The 13,827-nt window shown below is 64.0% G+C and overlaps 2 protein-coding genes across 2 annotated transcripts in view; both read right to left on the bottom strand.

Annotated features, from left to right (window-relative positions):
• The window catches only part of LOC112393335 (uncharacterized), a 15,362-nt gene extending 7,085 nt beyond the window's left edge, over positions 1-8,277 (bottom strand). The window contains exons 1-4 of the mRNA XM_024735488.1: positions 3,689-8,277; positions 3,293-3,437; positions 757-1,005; positions 543-670 (exon numbers count right to left, since the gene is read on the bottom strand). Coding sequence (XP_024591256.1) covers positions 543-670; positions 757-1,005; positions 3,293-3,437; positions 3,689-4,621 — 1,455 coding nt within the window. The 5' untranslated portion in view covers positions 4,622-8,277. The remainder of the gene's footprint in view (positions 1-542; positions 671-756; positions 1,006-3,292; positions 3,438-3,688) is intronic.
• A 136-nt stretch (positions 8,278-8,413) lies between these two features.
• TCF25 (TCF25 ribosome quality control complex subunit) overlaps positions 8,414-13,827 on the bottom strand; it is a 17,115-nt gene continuing 11,701 nt past the window's right edge. The window contains exons 13-19 of the mRNA XM_024735487.1: positions 12,633-12,792; positions 11,478-11,565; positions 10,790-10,948; positions 10,589-10,679; positions 10,014-10,093; positions 8,830-8,902; positions 8,414-8,709 (exon numbers count right to left, since the gene is read on the bottom strand). Coding sequence (XP_024591255.1) covers positions 8,554-8,709; positions 8,830-8,902; positions 10,014-10,093; positions 10,589-10,679; positions 10,790-10,948; positions 11,478-11,565; positions 12,633-12,792 — 807 coding nt within the window. The 3' untranslated portion in view covers positions 8,414-8,553. The remainder of the gene's footprint in view (positions 8,710-8,829; positions 8,903-10,013; positions 10,094-10,588; positions 10,680-10,789; positions 10,949-11,477; positions 11,566-12,632; positions 12,793-13,827) is intronic.

The raw sequence follows: 13,827 nt of genomic DNA, 5'->3' as shown, positions 1-13,827 counted from the left end.
GTTCTGAGGAGAGCACAGGGGGCAGCAGGCCGCACCCACTCAGCCTGAGCCCTGCGCCGGGCATCTGCAGAGACTGAGAGCCGGAGGGTGGAGAGGCTCTGTCTCCACTTGCTGTGTGACCTTGGGCAAGGGACAGCTTCGCTGGACTTAGGGATGGGACACCTGCCTCCTGGCTTCGGCTGGGGATGACGCCATCCCCTTCCCGCCTCAGTTCCAACATCTGTGAGGTGGGCTAACAATGGAGGGGAGGGGCCTAGTGGTGAAGTAGTTCCCGCAGGCCCGAGGTGAGCCCGGTAGGGGCAGCGGAAAGGCGGGGGTGGGAATGGCAGAGGGGACGACCCGGCGTCCCGGCAGCCCGCAGCGAGGGCAAGCCCATCCTTTTCTTCTAGGCTTCGCAGTGGCGAGTGAGGCTCGGGGTGCGGCTCTGCGCGTACCGCCTCCCTGCTTCCCTCCCCCCGGGGACCGGCTCGAGGAGGGGGCGGGGGACGCGGGATGCGCGCCGGGTGCGGAGCCCGGCGCAGGGGGGCGGCGCGCGGCCTCACCTTGGCCCCGATCTGGTTGCCGCACTGGCCGGCCTGGATGTGCACGATCTCCCTCATGCTCGGTGCGTGTGGCGGGCGGCTGCGGGACGCAGGCGGACGCGCTGGGGCCGGGGCTGGCTGCGGAGGATCTGCCGCCCCCGCCGCCCGCTCTTATAGGCTGGGCCCCGCCCGCCGCGCCTGGCCTGGCGTCATCGCGCGCGGCCAATCCGGGGACGCCGCCGCAGAATGCGGCAGGGCTGCAGCATCAGCACCGCGCATCCCCGCTCCACCGCGCGCTGCAGCGCCTCCTCCCGCCATCCCAGGGGTCTGGGGACCGCGCACCCGAAAGGAGGGGCTGGCGAGCTCCAGGGAGGACAATAGAAGCCCCCTTGGCCCTCGGCCCCCGCCCCGGCTGCCGCCTCTATCCCACCCCAGCGGCAGCCTCGCCCCTCGGCTTTGCGAGGAGGGTCTTTCTTGTCCACACCTGTGTAGGGACCAACCCCATTTCCCACCCCGAAAGGCCAACATGGGCGCCTCCCAGCTCCCTGTCTTGTGTCGCGAAGGGGCGGACCAGGTACTCTGAGCTTTGCCGGGTCCCTTAATGGTGGGGTAGCCAGGAAAAGGCCGCAGCAGGCACCGGCTTCTCTCCAGAAGAAAGAAATCATGGGGCAGGGCTCCCAAACAAACGTCTGAGTCAGAAGGGCTGTGAGTGCAGGAGGGGGGCGGTGGGTTGCTATGGCAGCTCTGAGTTTCACTGTTCTTCTCTGCACTGGGGGATGCCACCTGCCCCTTCTTCCCCAGGGGGCTGCCATGAGATTCCAAATGGACCTAGCAGGGGGGGCTGCTCTGTACCCCTGCCAGGCACAGCACCTGGCATGTAGCTGCTCAGTGAACATCGGTGTCAGGAATTGTCAGAAGGACACAAACAAGCCAGGCACAGAACTGACTGGGGGTGGGGTGGGGGGAGGGCAGTGGTTTCTGTCTGACTCACTCTCCCTGATGTCACCTGTACCCCTGGGGTCTTGGTCCAAGTGAGGCCAAGGAAATTCGGTGGGCTAGGGGAGCTATGTAGGGAGATGGTGTGCGCATAAGAGAGAGAAGGGAGGCGGTGAAGTGGACGCGCAGTTCAGAGGCTGGACGACCCACTGGCCTAGCAGTCTGCTGGGGTCAGACGTTAGAGTGAAACCGCCTATCATCAAGTCCTCCTGATATTTCAGTAACAAAATCCTCAGGAAGGGTCTCAGCCACACCGTGCGGACCTGTTCCTGCGTGTGCGCTCACACGGCTTGTGTGGTGTAGCTGTGTGCGCGCCCCTCTCTTTCTCCTCTTGCAGCTTCCCCAGTTTGGCAAGTCTAGAAATGGGCCTTTTGTTCTCGAGAGACGCCCTCCCTCACAACACGTCCATGATGTGGCTTTCTGTGGTTGGCTTCCAGCCGCCTGGGGCCCCTCCCTGTCCCCATTCAGGGGGTCCTGGGGAGCATTTGGCTCTTCCCTGGAGCTGGCCGCGCCTCCCTGATGAGCAAAGGAAGAAGCTTTGCATCCAGTTGACCAGGACCCATCACCAGCCCTGCCGCCCTGCAGGGTGGCATCGGGCCAGGCCAGCTCCCCGTCCATCCCCAGAGGGCTCTGGTGCCCGGCTCGAGGCTGACTCATCATCCCGTCTCCCAGCAAAAGCCGGCCCTGCTGGGAACCAGCTCCCAGCCCCGAGGTCAGCAGTCAGGGCTGGAGCTGCCAGTGGTGGGCGGGCAGGAACTGGCCGGGACAGGGCTCGGGTGGCTGGCCAGGGGGCGGCAGGGGCTGCAGGCATTACTAGACCTGCCTTGGAGTTGGCTGATACCGTTACTGTTCCTCCACTGAGCCTGTACCAGGAAGGGGGTCGAATGTATGCTGTGTCTGCGGAGGAAGCAGGTGGGAACTCAGCCCAGGGCTGCAGCAGAGGGAGGACCCAAGGGCTCCCAGCATCAGTCAGCACGGTCCGCCGCAGAGGCCCACTCCCCTGGGGCTTGGACACCCCTGTAGCCCCTGGACAGCCTCACGGCCTTCTGGGCCGCCTTGCCTCACACCCCCCAGGGCTGGTGGAGCCCTGACCCTCCTCCCAGAAGGGCAGCACTTGGAAGAGAGCAGACCCCAGCCTCCAGGCCACCCTGCCGCTGGACGAGGCAGGGATACGGACGAGGGGCTGCAGGACTGGGCCGAGAGAGGGCCGTGTTCTGGCCAGGGTCACACATGGGTCACTGTGGTCCTGCTTCTGCTGCATTTGGACAGCGCTGGGGTCTTGTCACCATGGTGGTGGCTGGGGGCAGGGGAGCTGCTGCCCTTACTCCAGTTGCTCTGGGCGGGGGTTTGCACCCCAGAGAAAGCAAAGGCACAGGATCGGGTGGGTGTGGTCAGGTTCCCGCGCTCTCCCCGCCCACAGGCGGGGCTGTGGTTTCCTCACCTGGGCAGCCCAGCCACGGTTGCTGGCTGGTTCCTGGGACTTCCTTCCTTCCTTCCCCCCTCAGCCCCGCCCCCACTCCTCCACCTCAAGCTTCAAGCAGCTTCTGGAAGGAGGCAAGACAGATGGCAAGGAGGCTGCACCAAGCATAGAATTTATTACCAGACTGCTTCCTGGCCCCAGGAGCCTGGGTACTGGTCCCCAATTCAGGCCGATGGCCCCTGCTTCACCCAGAGCAGGTGTTGGCCGGCACTGTCTGCCGGGGGGTGCGGTGTCGACAGATGGGCTGAGCCCTGGCTCTCGGTCACCACCGAGCCTTAGAAGAGAGAAGCCCCACCCTCCCACTGTGGCTCCACGCCTTCCTCCTTGCTGGTCACAAAGTCCTTGGAGCAGCACTGCCGACAGCTTTTGCCACCACACTGCACATCCCAGGGGGCGGGGGTCGGGGGGGGGGGCGGTCCCAGAGTGGGTGCGGCGGGTCTCTGCACGAGGGGGGGACTCGAGAGACGGGGGCCGTGCCCCGCAGTCTCCCCAGCCTCATCCATCCCCCACAGCTCCTCCTGGAGCTTCGTGCCATTCCCCTCCCGGGCCCCAGAGGGTCTGTCCATCCACACCTTCAGAGATGGCCTAGCCCGTCCTCTCTGCCAAGGGACCGCCCCGGCCACCCAGGGCTTGGGCCGCACGACAGCACCTCCTCCCTCTGCCCAGCAGCTCACCAGGAGCCCTGCAGCACCTCTTGAAGCGTCTTCCGGAGCTCCTGGCTGCGGAAGGCGTAGATGAGAGGGTCCACGATGGCGTTGCAGATGATGAGGGTGAGGAAGAGTTTGAAGTTCTTGAAGATGCAGCCACAGGTGGGGTGTTGAGGGCAGAGGACGATGAGCGAGAGGTGGAGGAAGAAGGGGCCCCAGCAGAGGAAGAAGGGGCCCAGCAGGATGGTGAGGGTGGCTGCGCCCTTGAGGCCGAAGCCCTGCTGGGTGGAGCGCTGCCTCTTGTGGAGCCGGGCAATGCCCCGGGCGTGCTGGCACGCCCGGGCCAGCATGTGGACATACAGCACCGCCATGAGCACCAGCATGGCTACGAAGAAGCTCACGAGACAGAGCAGGACGGCCGTGTGGTTGTAGTAGGCGATGAAGAGGGTGCTGGCGAGGATGCTGGCCACCCAGATGGCCGCGATGGCCCGCCACGCCCTGGGCAATGTCACGAGGCTGTGGTACCGCAGGGCGTAGAAGATGGAGATGTAGCGGTCCACGGCGATGGCGCCCAGGAAGCAGAGGCTGGACACCATGGAGCTGCAGATAAGCACATCAATGACGTCGTCCAGCTGCTGCACCACGGCGGCCCGAGGGGCCAGGGCGCCGGCCTCCAGCAGCAGCATGACGGCCGTCTCCAGCACGTTGCTGACGCTCACAAGCAGGTCGGACACGGCCAGGCAGCAGATGAAGTAGTACATGGGCGAGTGCAGGTTGCGGTTCTTGATGATGGCGGCCACCACCAGCACGTTCTCCACGAGACTCACCAGCCCCAAGCTGAGGAACAGCCCTTCGGGAACGGACACCTCCAGGCACTGGGGCCCCGTCTGGTTGGTGGCCAGCCCGAGGCGGGGGGTGGCTGGGGACGTGGAGTTGAGGGGACTCAGCAGCTGCCTCTGGGGGCCGAGCACAGGCATCGTCCTGCCAGGGAGCAGGAAGGGGTCCTTGCTCTCAGGGTCCCGCCCAGCTCATGGCTCCACCGGGAGGCCCCTCACACTCCGTCCTCCGGGGCTGGACAAATGTCGGCCCAGGCACGGCCCCGGGCCTCTCCACCAGTCGTCACTTCCCAGCCAGGACCCCAAGCTCCCAGTTGCCAGCCCTAAGGGCTCAGTGTCTCTGTCCTGGTCCTCAGTCCACCTCCCCTCTTCCCTGGAGGCGCGGTCGCCCAGATCCGGACATTTCTAGGCCTCTTGCTACCTTCGGTCCTATGAGACCGCCTGCCTTCCTCAGGACCTTAAAAGTCTTCCGCAGAGCCCCTCCCGCTGAGGGCGGCACCGTGACGGGCGTGTGCCCGGGCTGCAGCGCGAGGGCTGCCGCTAGATGGCGCAGCTCCACCCGGGCCTGTCCCGGCAGCTTGGCGCTCAGACCACTGCAGTCTGGCCAGCCGCGCCGTGCTCAGCCCGCCTCCCCTCCAGGTGTCGCGGGCGCGGAGGTCCCGCTCCGGACCTGCCACTGAGACTTCCAGCCCTCTTCCAGGCCCTATGCAAGACCACCACCTCCTCCCTGAAGCCGTCGGATTCTGCCTCAGGAACACACGCGCGCACATGCGCGCGCACACACACACACACACACACACACACGCATGCACACACACCAGCCTGCCCCACGTTAAACGCGGACTGAAGGCGGTCCTGCCCTAAGGACCCCCAGCCGCTTCCTGCGCTCCGGCTCCTCCCGGGGCAGGGGCGGGGACAGAGCTGCCAGATCTCCCCCGACGGCCCCCACTGCCTCTGCAAAAGGTCACCGCAGCCGAGCCAGCACTCTGTCACTAAAGAGTGCCCGGTGCTGACGACAAAGCCTCCTCTGAGGGCGGGGTGGGCATGGACCGCAGGGCCGGCCCCTCACGGGTGGGGGAAGTCAGAGGCCGGCCGAGGGTCTGGTGCTTTGAAGGCGCTGAGCTGTGATGTTCCTGTTTGGGTCCGTCCTGTGCCCCTCAGCAGACGGGGGAGGGCGCACCTGCTCACCAGCGTCAGCTCCCTTCCCTGCCCTTGACGACTCACACGGCCCTTTCCCCCTTTGCCTCTGTTGGTGCTATTTATTGAAGCGCGTCGTACATGAGAGTACACGAATCATAAACATGCAGGTTGGTGCACACCTCATCCAAATACAGCCGGGAATGCAGCACCCAATCAATCAAACACCGACTGCACCAGACCCTCCGGGGTGTCCTCCCGGCCCCGATCATCGGTTAACTTTGCCTGTTTTGGAACCTGATACGCGTGGACTCCGGACCCTTCCTCACTCAGCACTGAGACACCCTCGCGGACGCACGCAACGGTCGTTAACGCGCAGGTCGCGTGGGCGTTTGGGTGGCCCCCGTCTATCACAGACACTGCTGCTGGGTAACCACACGGGTGGGACTGCATGGTCAGAGGCACACCTTCAGCTTTGGTAGATTCCGCCAAACCGTTTTACACCCTGGTGGACCCGTTTGCCTGTTTCTGGCCATGCACGAGTCCCCCACTCGCCACGTAGAGGAGGGTGGAAGGAAGGGCCTCGTCTGGGCTCCACAGGAACCAGGGCGCCCCACCTCTTGGTGGAGAACCCCAAAGGGAGCAAAGGGTCCCAGGGCAGGGCCACGAGGCAGAGCCACAGTGGGGGCAGTGCTGGCATCGCTGCCCTGAACCCTGGTGTCTCTGCCACGTGAGTCCCAGGACTCCCTGGCCGCCGGGCGAGCAGTGTCCTGCCTCTAGCTTACATGTCATCACGGCTCCATAAATGAGGCCTTTGAGATTGCCGCGCCTCCCCAGACCCAGCGCCCCAGCCTGAGACTTCAAAGGCCAGGAGAACTGGGCGGCCTTTGCCATGAGACCACAGCCCTCTTCCTGGGGAGGCCTCGAGACTCCCTGTCTGGTTCTCACCCCGAGGGAGGGGGACAGCAGGTACAGCTGAGCTGCGATTGGTCACAGTCCTGGGAAACGGCCACGTGAAACCACAGCTAACCCTGCGGCCAGTCCTACCCGCTCAACCTCCAGTGCCCCCGGAAGAAAGCAAGTGAGGACTGGCCAGAGACAGGTGGGGGCGGGGGACGGCCACCCCCTCAAAGGACATAGCACATGAGACCACGTGCCGATCACTCATGAGGCTGTGAGAGCAGGAACTGTCTCAGTGCTGGGTCCCCAGCACCAGAACAGGGTCAGGCCCGCAACACACAAAGGCTCACCACGTGAGGGAGCTCGTGGGAGCGGCAGCCTGAGGAGCTTCTGCCTGCAGAGCTGAGGGGTGCCCCTGTCTAGCCACGGCCACGCCGGGGAGGCCTGACTTCATGGGGGTCCCCCGACAGCAGCCACGGGGAGTGCAGCCAGCGCCCCTGCCCCCTCCCCTCACCACGGGGAGATCTCAGGAAGACCTGGCCCAGAGCTGGGTCACAGGGTCTGGGTTCCAGGGTTGTCTCGTTTCCTTTAACGCAGGGAAAGGAGGGGCTTTTGCGCCCACCCTTTGGTGCCCATGCTGAAGACCTGAGGCGGGGTGTGACTTGATGGGAAAGAGCACAATCCATCAGCAATGCACGAGCAGCACAAGGCCTGAGTGGTCAGCTGAGCCTTTACAGCAGGTGCCTAGATGTGAGGGCTTTGGCGGTCTTCTCACCCCCATTAGACGGAGCAGCACGACAGAGCACTGGGTGGGCACCAGGCCTGGGGGGTGAGCAGTTTCATCACCTCCTGGGCCCAGCCTCTGCTTCACTATCCCCAGGACACTGGCTCTTCATTTTAAAGTTGGATTCCTGGTTGCAAGATGGCTGCCGTAGCGCCACACATCACACCCTCACCTAAATGTATTTAAGGTTGGAAGAGGTAGGGCGCCAAGCTCTCCTTGCTTGCCTGTCATTTTCAAAGATCAATCCCCTTCCCAGAAGACCCCCAGCAGACTGTCTTACTTGCTGAAGTTCATCACAGGCCACCCTGGTGGGGACCATGTGGTTCTAGGGCAGGCTCGGTCTCCGAGCTGGCTGTGGATGGTGGGAGGGGTAACCACATCTGCAGGGCCCTGTCCTTGCCACGGGTGTGCAAGGCACAGAGGTGCCCCCGACTCGGGAACAGCTGGAAGGATGACCTCACAGGCCTCTGCAGTAGGTGACCCCACGTCACGATCAGGATGCCACAGACTTCCTGGAAGATGGGCCGACGGACCAGGACTTGGGTGCATGCTGGAGATGGCTGGGTCACACTTCCTGCCACACTGACCGGCCTGGGGCCCCAACCGCACCCTGGAGCACACGGGCCGCCTCTGTGGGTGGAGGTCAGGGCTGGGAGGGTGCCCAGTGTACAGGGTAGCACGTGGGGCTCACAACCTTGGTGGCCTGGGTTGTTCCAGAACCAAACAGGATCCTTAGTCACAGGCAGCCCGTGTGGTTCTGAGCTGTCACTCAAGAGCACCAGGTCCCACCCCTTCACCCTCCCCAGCCTGCGGTCCGTTCACCCCTGGATCAAGTGCCCCCCAGTCTCTGCCACGTACACCCCCCAGAGCTGCCAAGACGAGCGTTCCTTCCAAAACACACCTCTCGGCCTCCCCTCCGACGGCGCTCACTGAAGCGAGCATGGATTCTGGCTCTGCGATGACCCGGGCCGGCAGCGCAGCGGCGGGGAGGTCCTGCCCAGGGTTGGGGCTCTGCCGTGAGTGGCCGCGGGGCACGCCCCGGGGGAGCCTTGGGGGGTGTGAGGATCTGGGGGCGCCGACCGCAGCGCCGGGAAGGAAGAGCTCACGCCGGGCAGAGCGCAACCCGTTCACGTTTATAGAACAGCAGAGGCAAGTGGACAACACAGCAGCACTTCTAGGTCGGGGACCTGGCCGATCCGACCAGCACATAATCAGGAACATAACTGCACAGCGCTGGGGCCCCGCCCGTGCCTCAGTCCCACTCGTCGCCCTCGAGGTGGTCCTCGTGTGGCACCTCCAGGTCGTGGAAGTGGAAGTTGGCCATCATGTCCCGCAAGGCCAGCATCAGCCTGTTCAAGCCCTGGTCAAGGTGTGGACCCCCGGCCCCGCCGTCCTCTGGCCGCTCCCCCTGCGGCAAAGAGACTCGTCTGAGCCGCGCCTGCCGGGACGAGCCCCCGCCCAGCCCCCCGCCCCGGGACCCGACACCCGGTCTCAGGCTGGCGGCCCCCACGTGCTGGGCTCCACGTACCTCCACGGTGTAGTTCGGCAACAAGGAGCGGAAGAAGAGGGCGATGGTGTTTCCGTGGCTGACGGGGCTGAGCCTGGAAGGGGAGTCAGGACGGTCAGAAAGGCCCTGGCGGGGCCATGAGGGCAGCCCCCGCGGCGGCTGGGGAGAGAGGGGGCGGCAGGGGGATGGCTCAGGCCCGCGGTGCAGGGGGTCCAGCATGGGGCTGGCCTTCGGAACGTGGCCAGTTGAGTGGAGAGTGGACAGTGGGGCCGCTGCAGCCAAGCCCCACTCGCTCTTGAGAAAAGCTCTTTCAAAGTGTCCTTCGCTCAGAGTTGAGGAGTGGAGAGAAGATTCTAGGGCATGCGTCGGGGGGGCGGGCCCTCCTGGACTTTCCAGGCGCCTGGAGCCAGCACAGCACCCAGCCATCCTCAGTGTGACCACGCCCAGCACGTCAGCTTGGTGTTGAAGCCACAGACACTCACCATTGATAATTTTCACCTTAACCTGTTGAGAGTTTAACTGGGGACTATATTTCCCTGTGAATGCGCACTCTTAATTTTTATAATTCAGCAGAGAACAAAAAGGACTTCATTCTACAAAGTACGTCCGCCTGAAGCCTGCAAACGAGAAAGTCCGTCTGTGACTCTCCCAGGTCGGTGACTCTGTGACCACAGGCTCTACGTGAGGTAAAGCAATTACTTAACGTAAAGCTTTAAAGGCCGGACGGAAAGGGGGAAGGCAGCATTTGTATGAGCCAATTCTGAAGGCAGCTGCAGACTCGGCACCGCGGTGCCTGCCCTGCTCTCCTGGCTGGGCCTCGGGGCCTTCTGCATCCCGGCCGGACTGCCAGACACTCGTCCCTGGCGGGGCCTCCGCACCGGCTGAGGCTCCTGCTGGACACCAGCCGCCTTTCACGTGTCAGGCTCACCCGCTGTTTCCTCGCAGGTCCTTACTGCAGTTCTGATTTTACATTTGTTCCCGGATTCTACAACTGCTTCCTACCCTATCTCCACCACTTGCTCCAGAACCTGACAGAGAAATGGCCTTAGATGGACAAATAAGTGAAAACACATGGCCTGCAACAGCTGATCCGTGACCCCAGATCACCATATTCTCTGAGGGCTGGACTCTGAGGCAGCAAGACCCCCCCGAGCCCCAGCACTGACCTCGGAGCCGTGTGGGCAAAGGAGCAGGGCAGGAAGTACCTCTCCGGTCTGACGTAGGAGTAGATGGTGTCCAAGGGAGGCAAAGGGTCATAGCCCAGCACAGACTGTGTGCTCACATCCTTCAGAAAGGCAGAGAGCAGAGGGGCGACTTTCAGCCGATTCCACTCTGCACCAGGCCTTTCCGCTGGGAGTGGGAACGGTCTGACGGAACGGCCCTTGTTTGCGAGGCTGTGTTCCCCGTACTGAAAGCCTGGGCAAGGGGGCAGAAGGGCCCTTCTTCCAGCAGGACGCTCATCCGGCCCGCTCAGGGGACTGGGATGAGCCCAGGGACCGGCGCGGGTGGGGGAACCACAGGACCTCCGCTCACACGTGCTGTGTGAGATGTCAGGGCCTGCAAAATGTCAGGGCCTCACTCCCAGGCTGCCGGCTACTGGCCTCGGGGCTCCGAGCCACCAGGTCACTGCTCTGAGCCCCATAAGGTCACAGAAAGCTGCAGGCTCAGCTCTGCCTCTCAGAACGCGAGTGTCTGTGAGGGGAGGGGCCTCTGCCCGTAACCCCAACCCGGGGGCAGAGCTGCCGGCAGGAAGGAGCCCGAGTCCGGCCCGCTCCCTTACCGGAGGTAGGGCGGCAATGGCTTCCTTGATCTCCGACAGGACCACGTGGCGGTGGATGTTTCTGGGTGCGCGCTGGTACAGCACCTTGCGCCTAGGGCCCAGGGAGACGAGGGGCAGTGGTGGAGGCGGCCGCGGCCCTGCGCCGCCCGCAAGATGGGCCTGGTCCTGAGAGCAGTGCCCACACCCCGGCCCCAGGTTTACCTGTTCTCACACGCCTCCACGGCAGGGTCCCCGGCGTCCACCGCCTGCAGAACCTCGTGCACGTTCTCCTCCAGCCAGCTCATGGTGGCCGGCTCCTTCCAGAGGAAGTGGGACCTCCCAAGGTACAGGCTTACCAGCTGGCTCAGGGCGGGGGGCTGGCTGTGAGCAGTGGGGCCTGTGAGACCCCCACGGGCCCAGGCTCCACGCGCCCGCCGGTGCCTGTGGGCATCCAGGGCGTGCTGGCGACCTGGAGGGGCAAGAGGCTGCCCAGAGGGGGCTGCCGACAAGGGAAAGGGACCCCGAGGCAGGGCACACAGGCATTTGCTTCTGTGCAGCGTCCTTACTAAGAACAAGTTCCTCAATCAAAATCTAAATACAAGGAGAACGCAAACACCCGTGCGCACAGACACCGGAGAGCCCGCCCCAGTTTCCTGACCGGGCTTGAGGTGGCTGGCTCCCAAGTCCCACGTTTTTCTTCACGTTTTACGAGAAATTTTAAAAGGCAGCAGGGGCCAATACAGGCGTCTGAACCACACTCACGGCTGCAAGGATGTTACAGCCCCAGTGCCCCCGCTGTGTCCAACAGGCCAGGCTGATGCCCACGTGGCCAGGGCCCCAGAGCCCCTGCAGGGAGGACAGTCCCGCCACCCAGGCCCGCACCCTGCCCAGGGCGCCCACCAGTCTGTACCTTATCTCGGCGTCAGGTCCGAAGAAGCGGTGCGCGGCCACGGTGGCGTCGGGGCGCACGCTGCAGTACTCGAGCAGAGGCATGAGCACTGCGGGGGAAGCAGGACCGTCACGCCCGCAAGGCCAGGGCTGAGGGGCAGGGGAGGCCGCTCTCCCACCGGCCCAGGGGCCCCCGCCGCCACGGAGGGCTGTCCGTCCCGCTGCCCGGCGGCCCCACCTGCACCCGAGGGGACTCACGCAGGAGCCCTGAGCAGGTGCACTGGATGCTCTCATCATAGAGAACCCCTGCCCCAACGCTCTCCCAGCGACGGGCTCCACTAAAAGCCACGGGCCTGACAGGGAGCTTTCTGGATGATGGAGGTAGACTCTGGGTTGGCGAGCAGGCCCTGCTGGCGGCCACAGCCCCCCATGCAGGGCCTTAACACCCCATCAGGGGCCTCGTCGGGAAGGGCCAGCATGGCTCAGAGCCGGCCAGGCAGCCCCTGTGTGGATGGAGCCCAGCTGAGATGAGAGGGAGGGGCCGGCTGAGGACGCTGTCTGCCGGGAGCCCGAGCGACCAGGTGTCACCCCGGCCGCCCACAGGGAGGCTCACCGCCAGGGATGGAGCCCGAGGGCCCAAGCTGCACGGCCCAGCCCCTGCGGAGCTGCATGCGGTCCTGACCCCAGCCCCACCAGGGCCTGAGAGGGCAGTGGGCTCCTCTCTCAGGTCACAGACCCTTTGAGAATGTCGCCCAGCAGAGGGGCCGTGGGCCCTCTTCCCGTCCACACACCCACAACTTTAGGGGCCCATGTTAACCAGCAGGTCACCCGAGAGGACCCAGGACAAACCTAACTCTGAGCTCCTCACCCCAGTGAGAACTGGGACTTGAGGACGAGGACAGACACCCACTTTGCTGACTTGGCCCCTCCTGGCCCCGTTTTCTCTCACACCCAGCCCACCGCCAGAGAAAATGCGTCTACTTCAGGTGGTAAGTTTTGCTTGTACTGTTAATATCTAAGGACACCCTAAAACCTCCAGGTGCTCTGACAGCAAAGTTAGCTTTCAAACTGCAGCCCCAGTGCCTGAAGGCCCCGCTGGAAAATGCATCTTCCCGAGAGCTTGGGACAAGCACTGGGACCTATCCATGCCCGCGGGGGGCTGCGGGGACACACCCACCTCCAGGGAACATGATAAGCGCCTGCTGCATCAAGAGAGAGGCCTTCTCCCTCGCAGAGCTCAGCTCCTGGTCGGGGAGGTCTGCCTGCTGACTCAGCAGGAAATACGCCAGCGGCACAGAGAAGGCAAAATTTGGGAGCTGGGACAGGTTCCGATGAGCCTACAAGGGGTTTGGGCGTTTCAAGGTGGTGCAGACGAAAAAGGCAGAGCTCAGGGGCGCCTGGATGCCCCTGGGTGAGCTGTCCCCCTTCTCCGTGAAGAGAAGGCAAATAAAAGGACCTGGGGGTGTGCGGTCAGACCCAGGCCAGGTGGGCGGGAAGGGTGGACGCCCACCTTCCAAGGGCTCAGCGTCAGGCAGGGGCCGGGGTCCTCTGCGGGGTGGGGCCGGCCCACCTCCACGTCTGCTCTCGCCTCCCTCCCCACGCCTACGTCACAGATGCACACGACACGACGCTCTCTGTCACGTGACAGCTCTGTCATGTGACAGCACGGTCTCTGGAGACTTCTGTAACCTCCGCCCCACCCCCACCCCCCCCCCCCAGACGTCCTGCGGCAGCCCCACCGCGGGCGGCGCCCAGCAGCTGCATTTCTGTGAACTCCAGGAACCTGTGTGAACTAGACCCCTCACTGGGGAATCCTCGCCCAACCAGGCCACATGATCCAGAATTCAAAATAATTTACGTAGCTGTCTTTCAACTACACACCAACACGTGCTGTGAAGAAATTCAAGCACAGGATAAATAAAAGGCTGTCACCTCCTTGCCCCGCCCCCCCCCCGGCTAGACGTGTCCCCCAGACGGTGCCACCCAACGGGAGCACAGCGCCAGCCTACATCTTACAGCAGCCAGATTAAGAAGAAAACCGGTGAAATGCACGTTACTACATCATCTATAACCCAGCGTATCTAAAACAGCACCACCAGGATGCGAAATGCAGGCTATTAACGAGACAGCCGATGGCCTGCCTCCTGCCCGTCTCAGACCTCACGTGCACCAATGCGTCCAGGGGTCGAGCCACGGTGGCCTCCCCCACCTCACGGCTCCCTCTGCACGCTTGCGCTCATGTGCAAGCAGGCAGCGAGGCAGGCCCCCTGGGGTCTGCCCAGGACCCTCCCCTGGCGTCCCAGCCCCGCCTGGAGCCCTGGCCCCTCCCCTGGCGTCCCTGCTCTGCCTGGAGCCCCAGACCCTCTCCGTGG

The sequence above is a fragment of the Neophocaena asiaeorientalis genome, unplaced genomic scaffold (genome assembly GCF_003031525.2).
Source record: "Neophocaena asiaeorientalis asiaeorientalis breed wild unplaced genomic scaffold, Neophocaena_asiaeorientalis_V1.1 scaffold40, whole genome shotgun sequence".
NCBI classification, from domain to species: Eukaryota; Metazoa; Chordata; class Mammalia; order Artiodactyla; family Phocoenidae; genus Neophocaena; species Neophocaena asiaeorientalis.
Note: the sequence above shows the minus strand (reverse complement) of the source record. Positions and strands in the feature narration are given on the sequence as shown.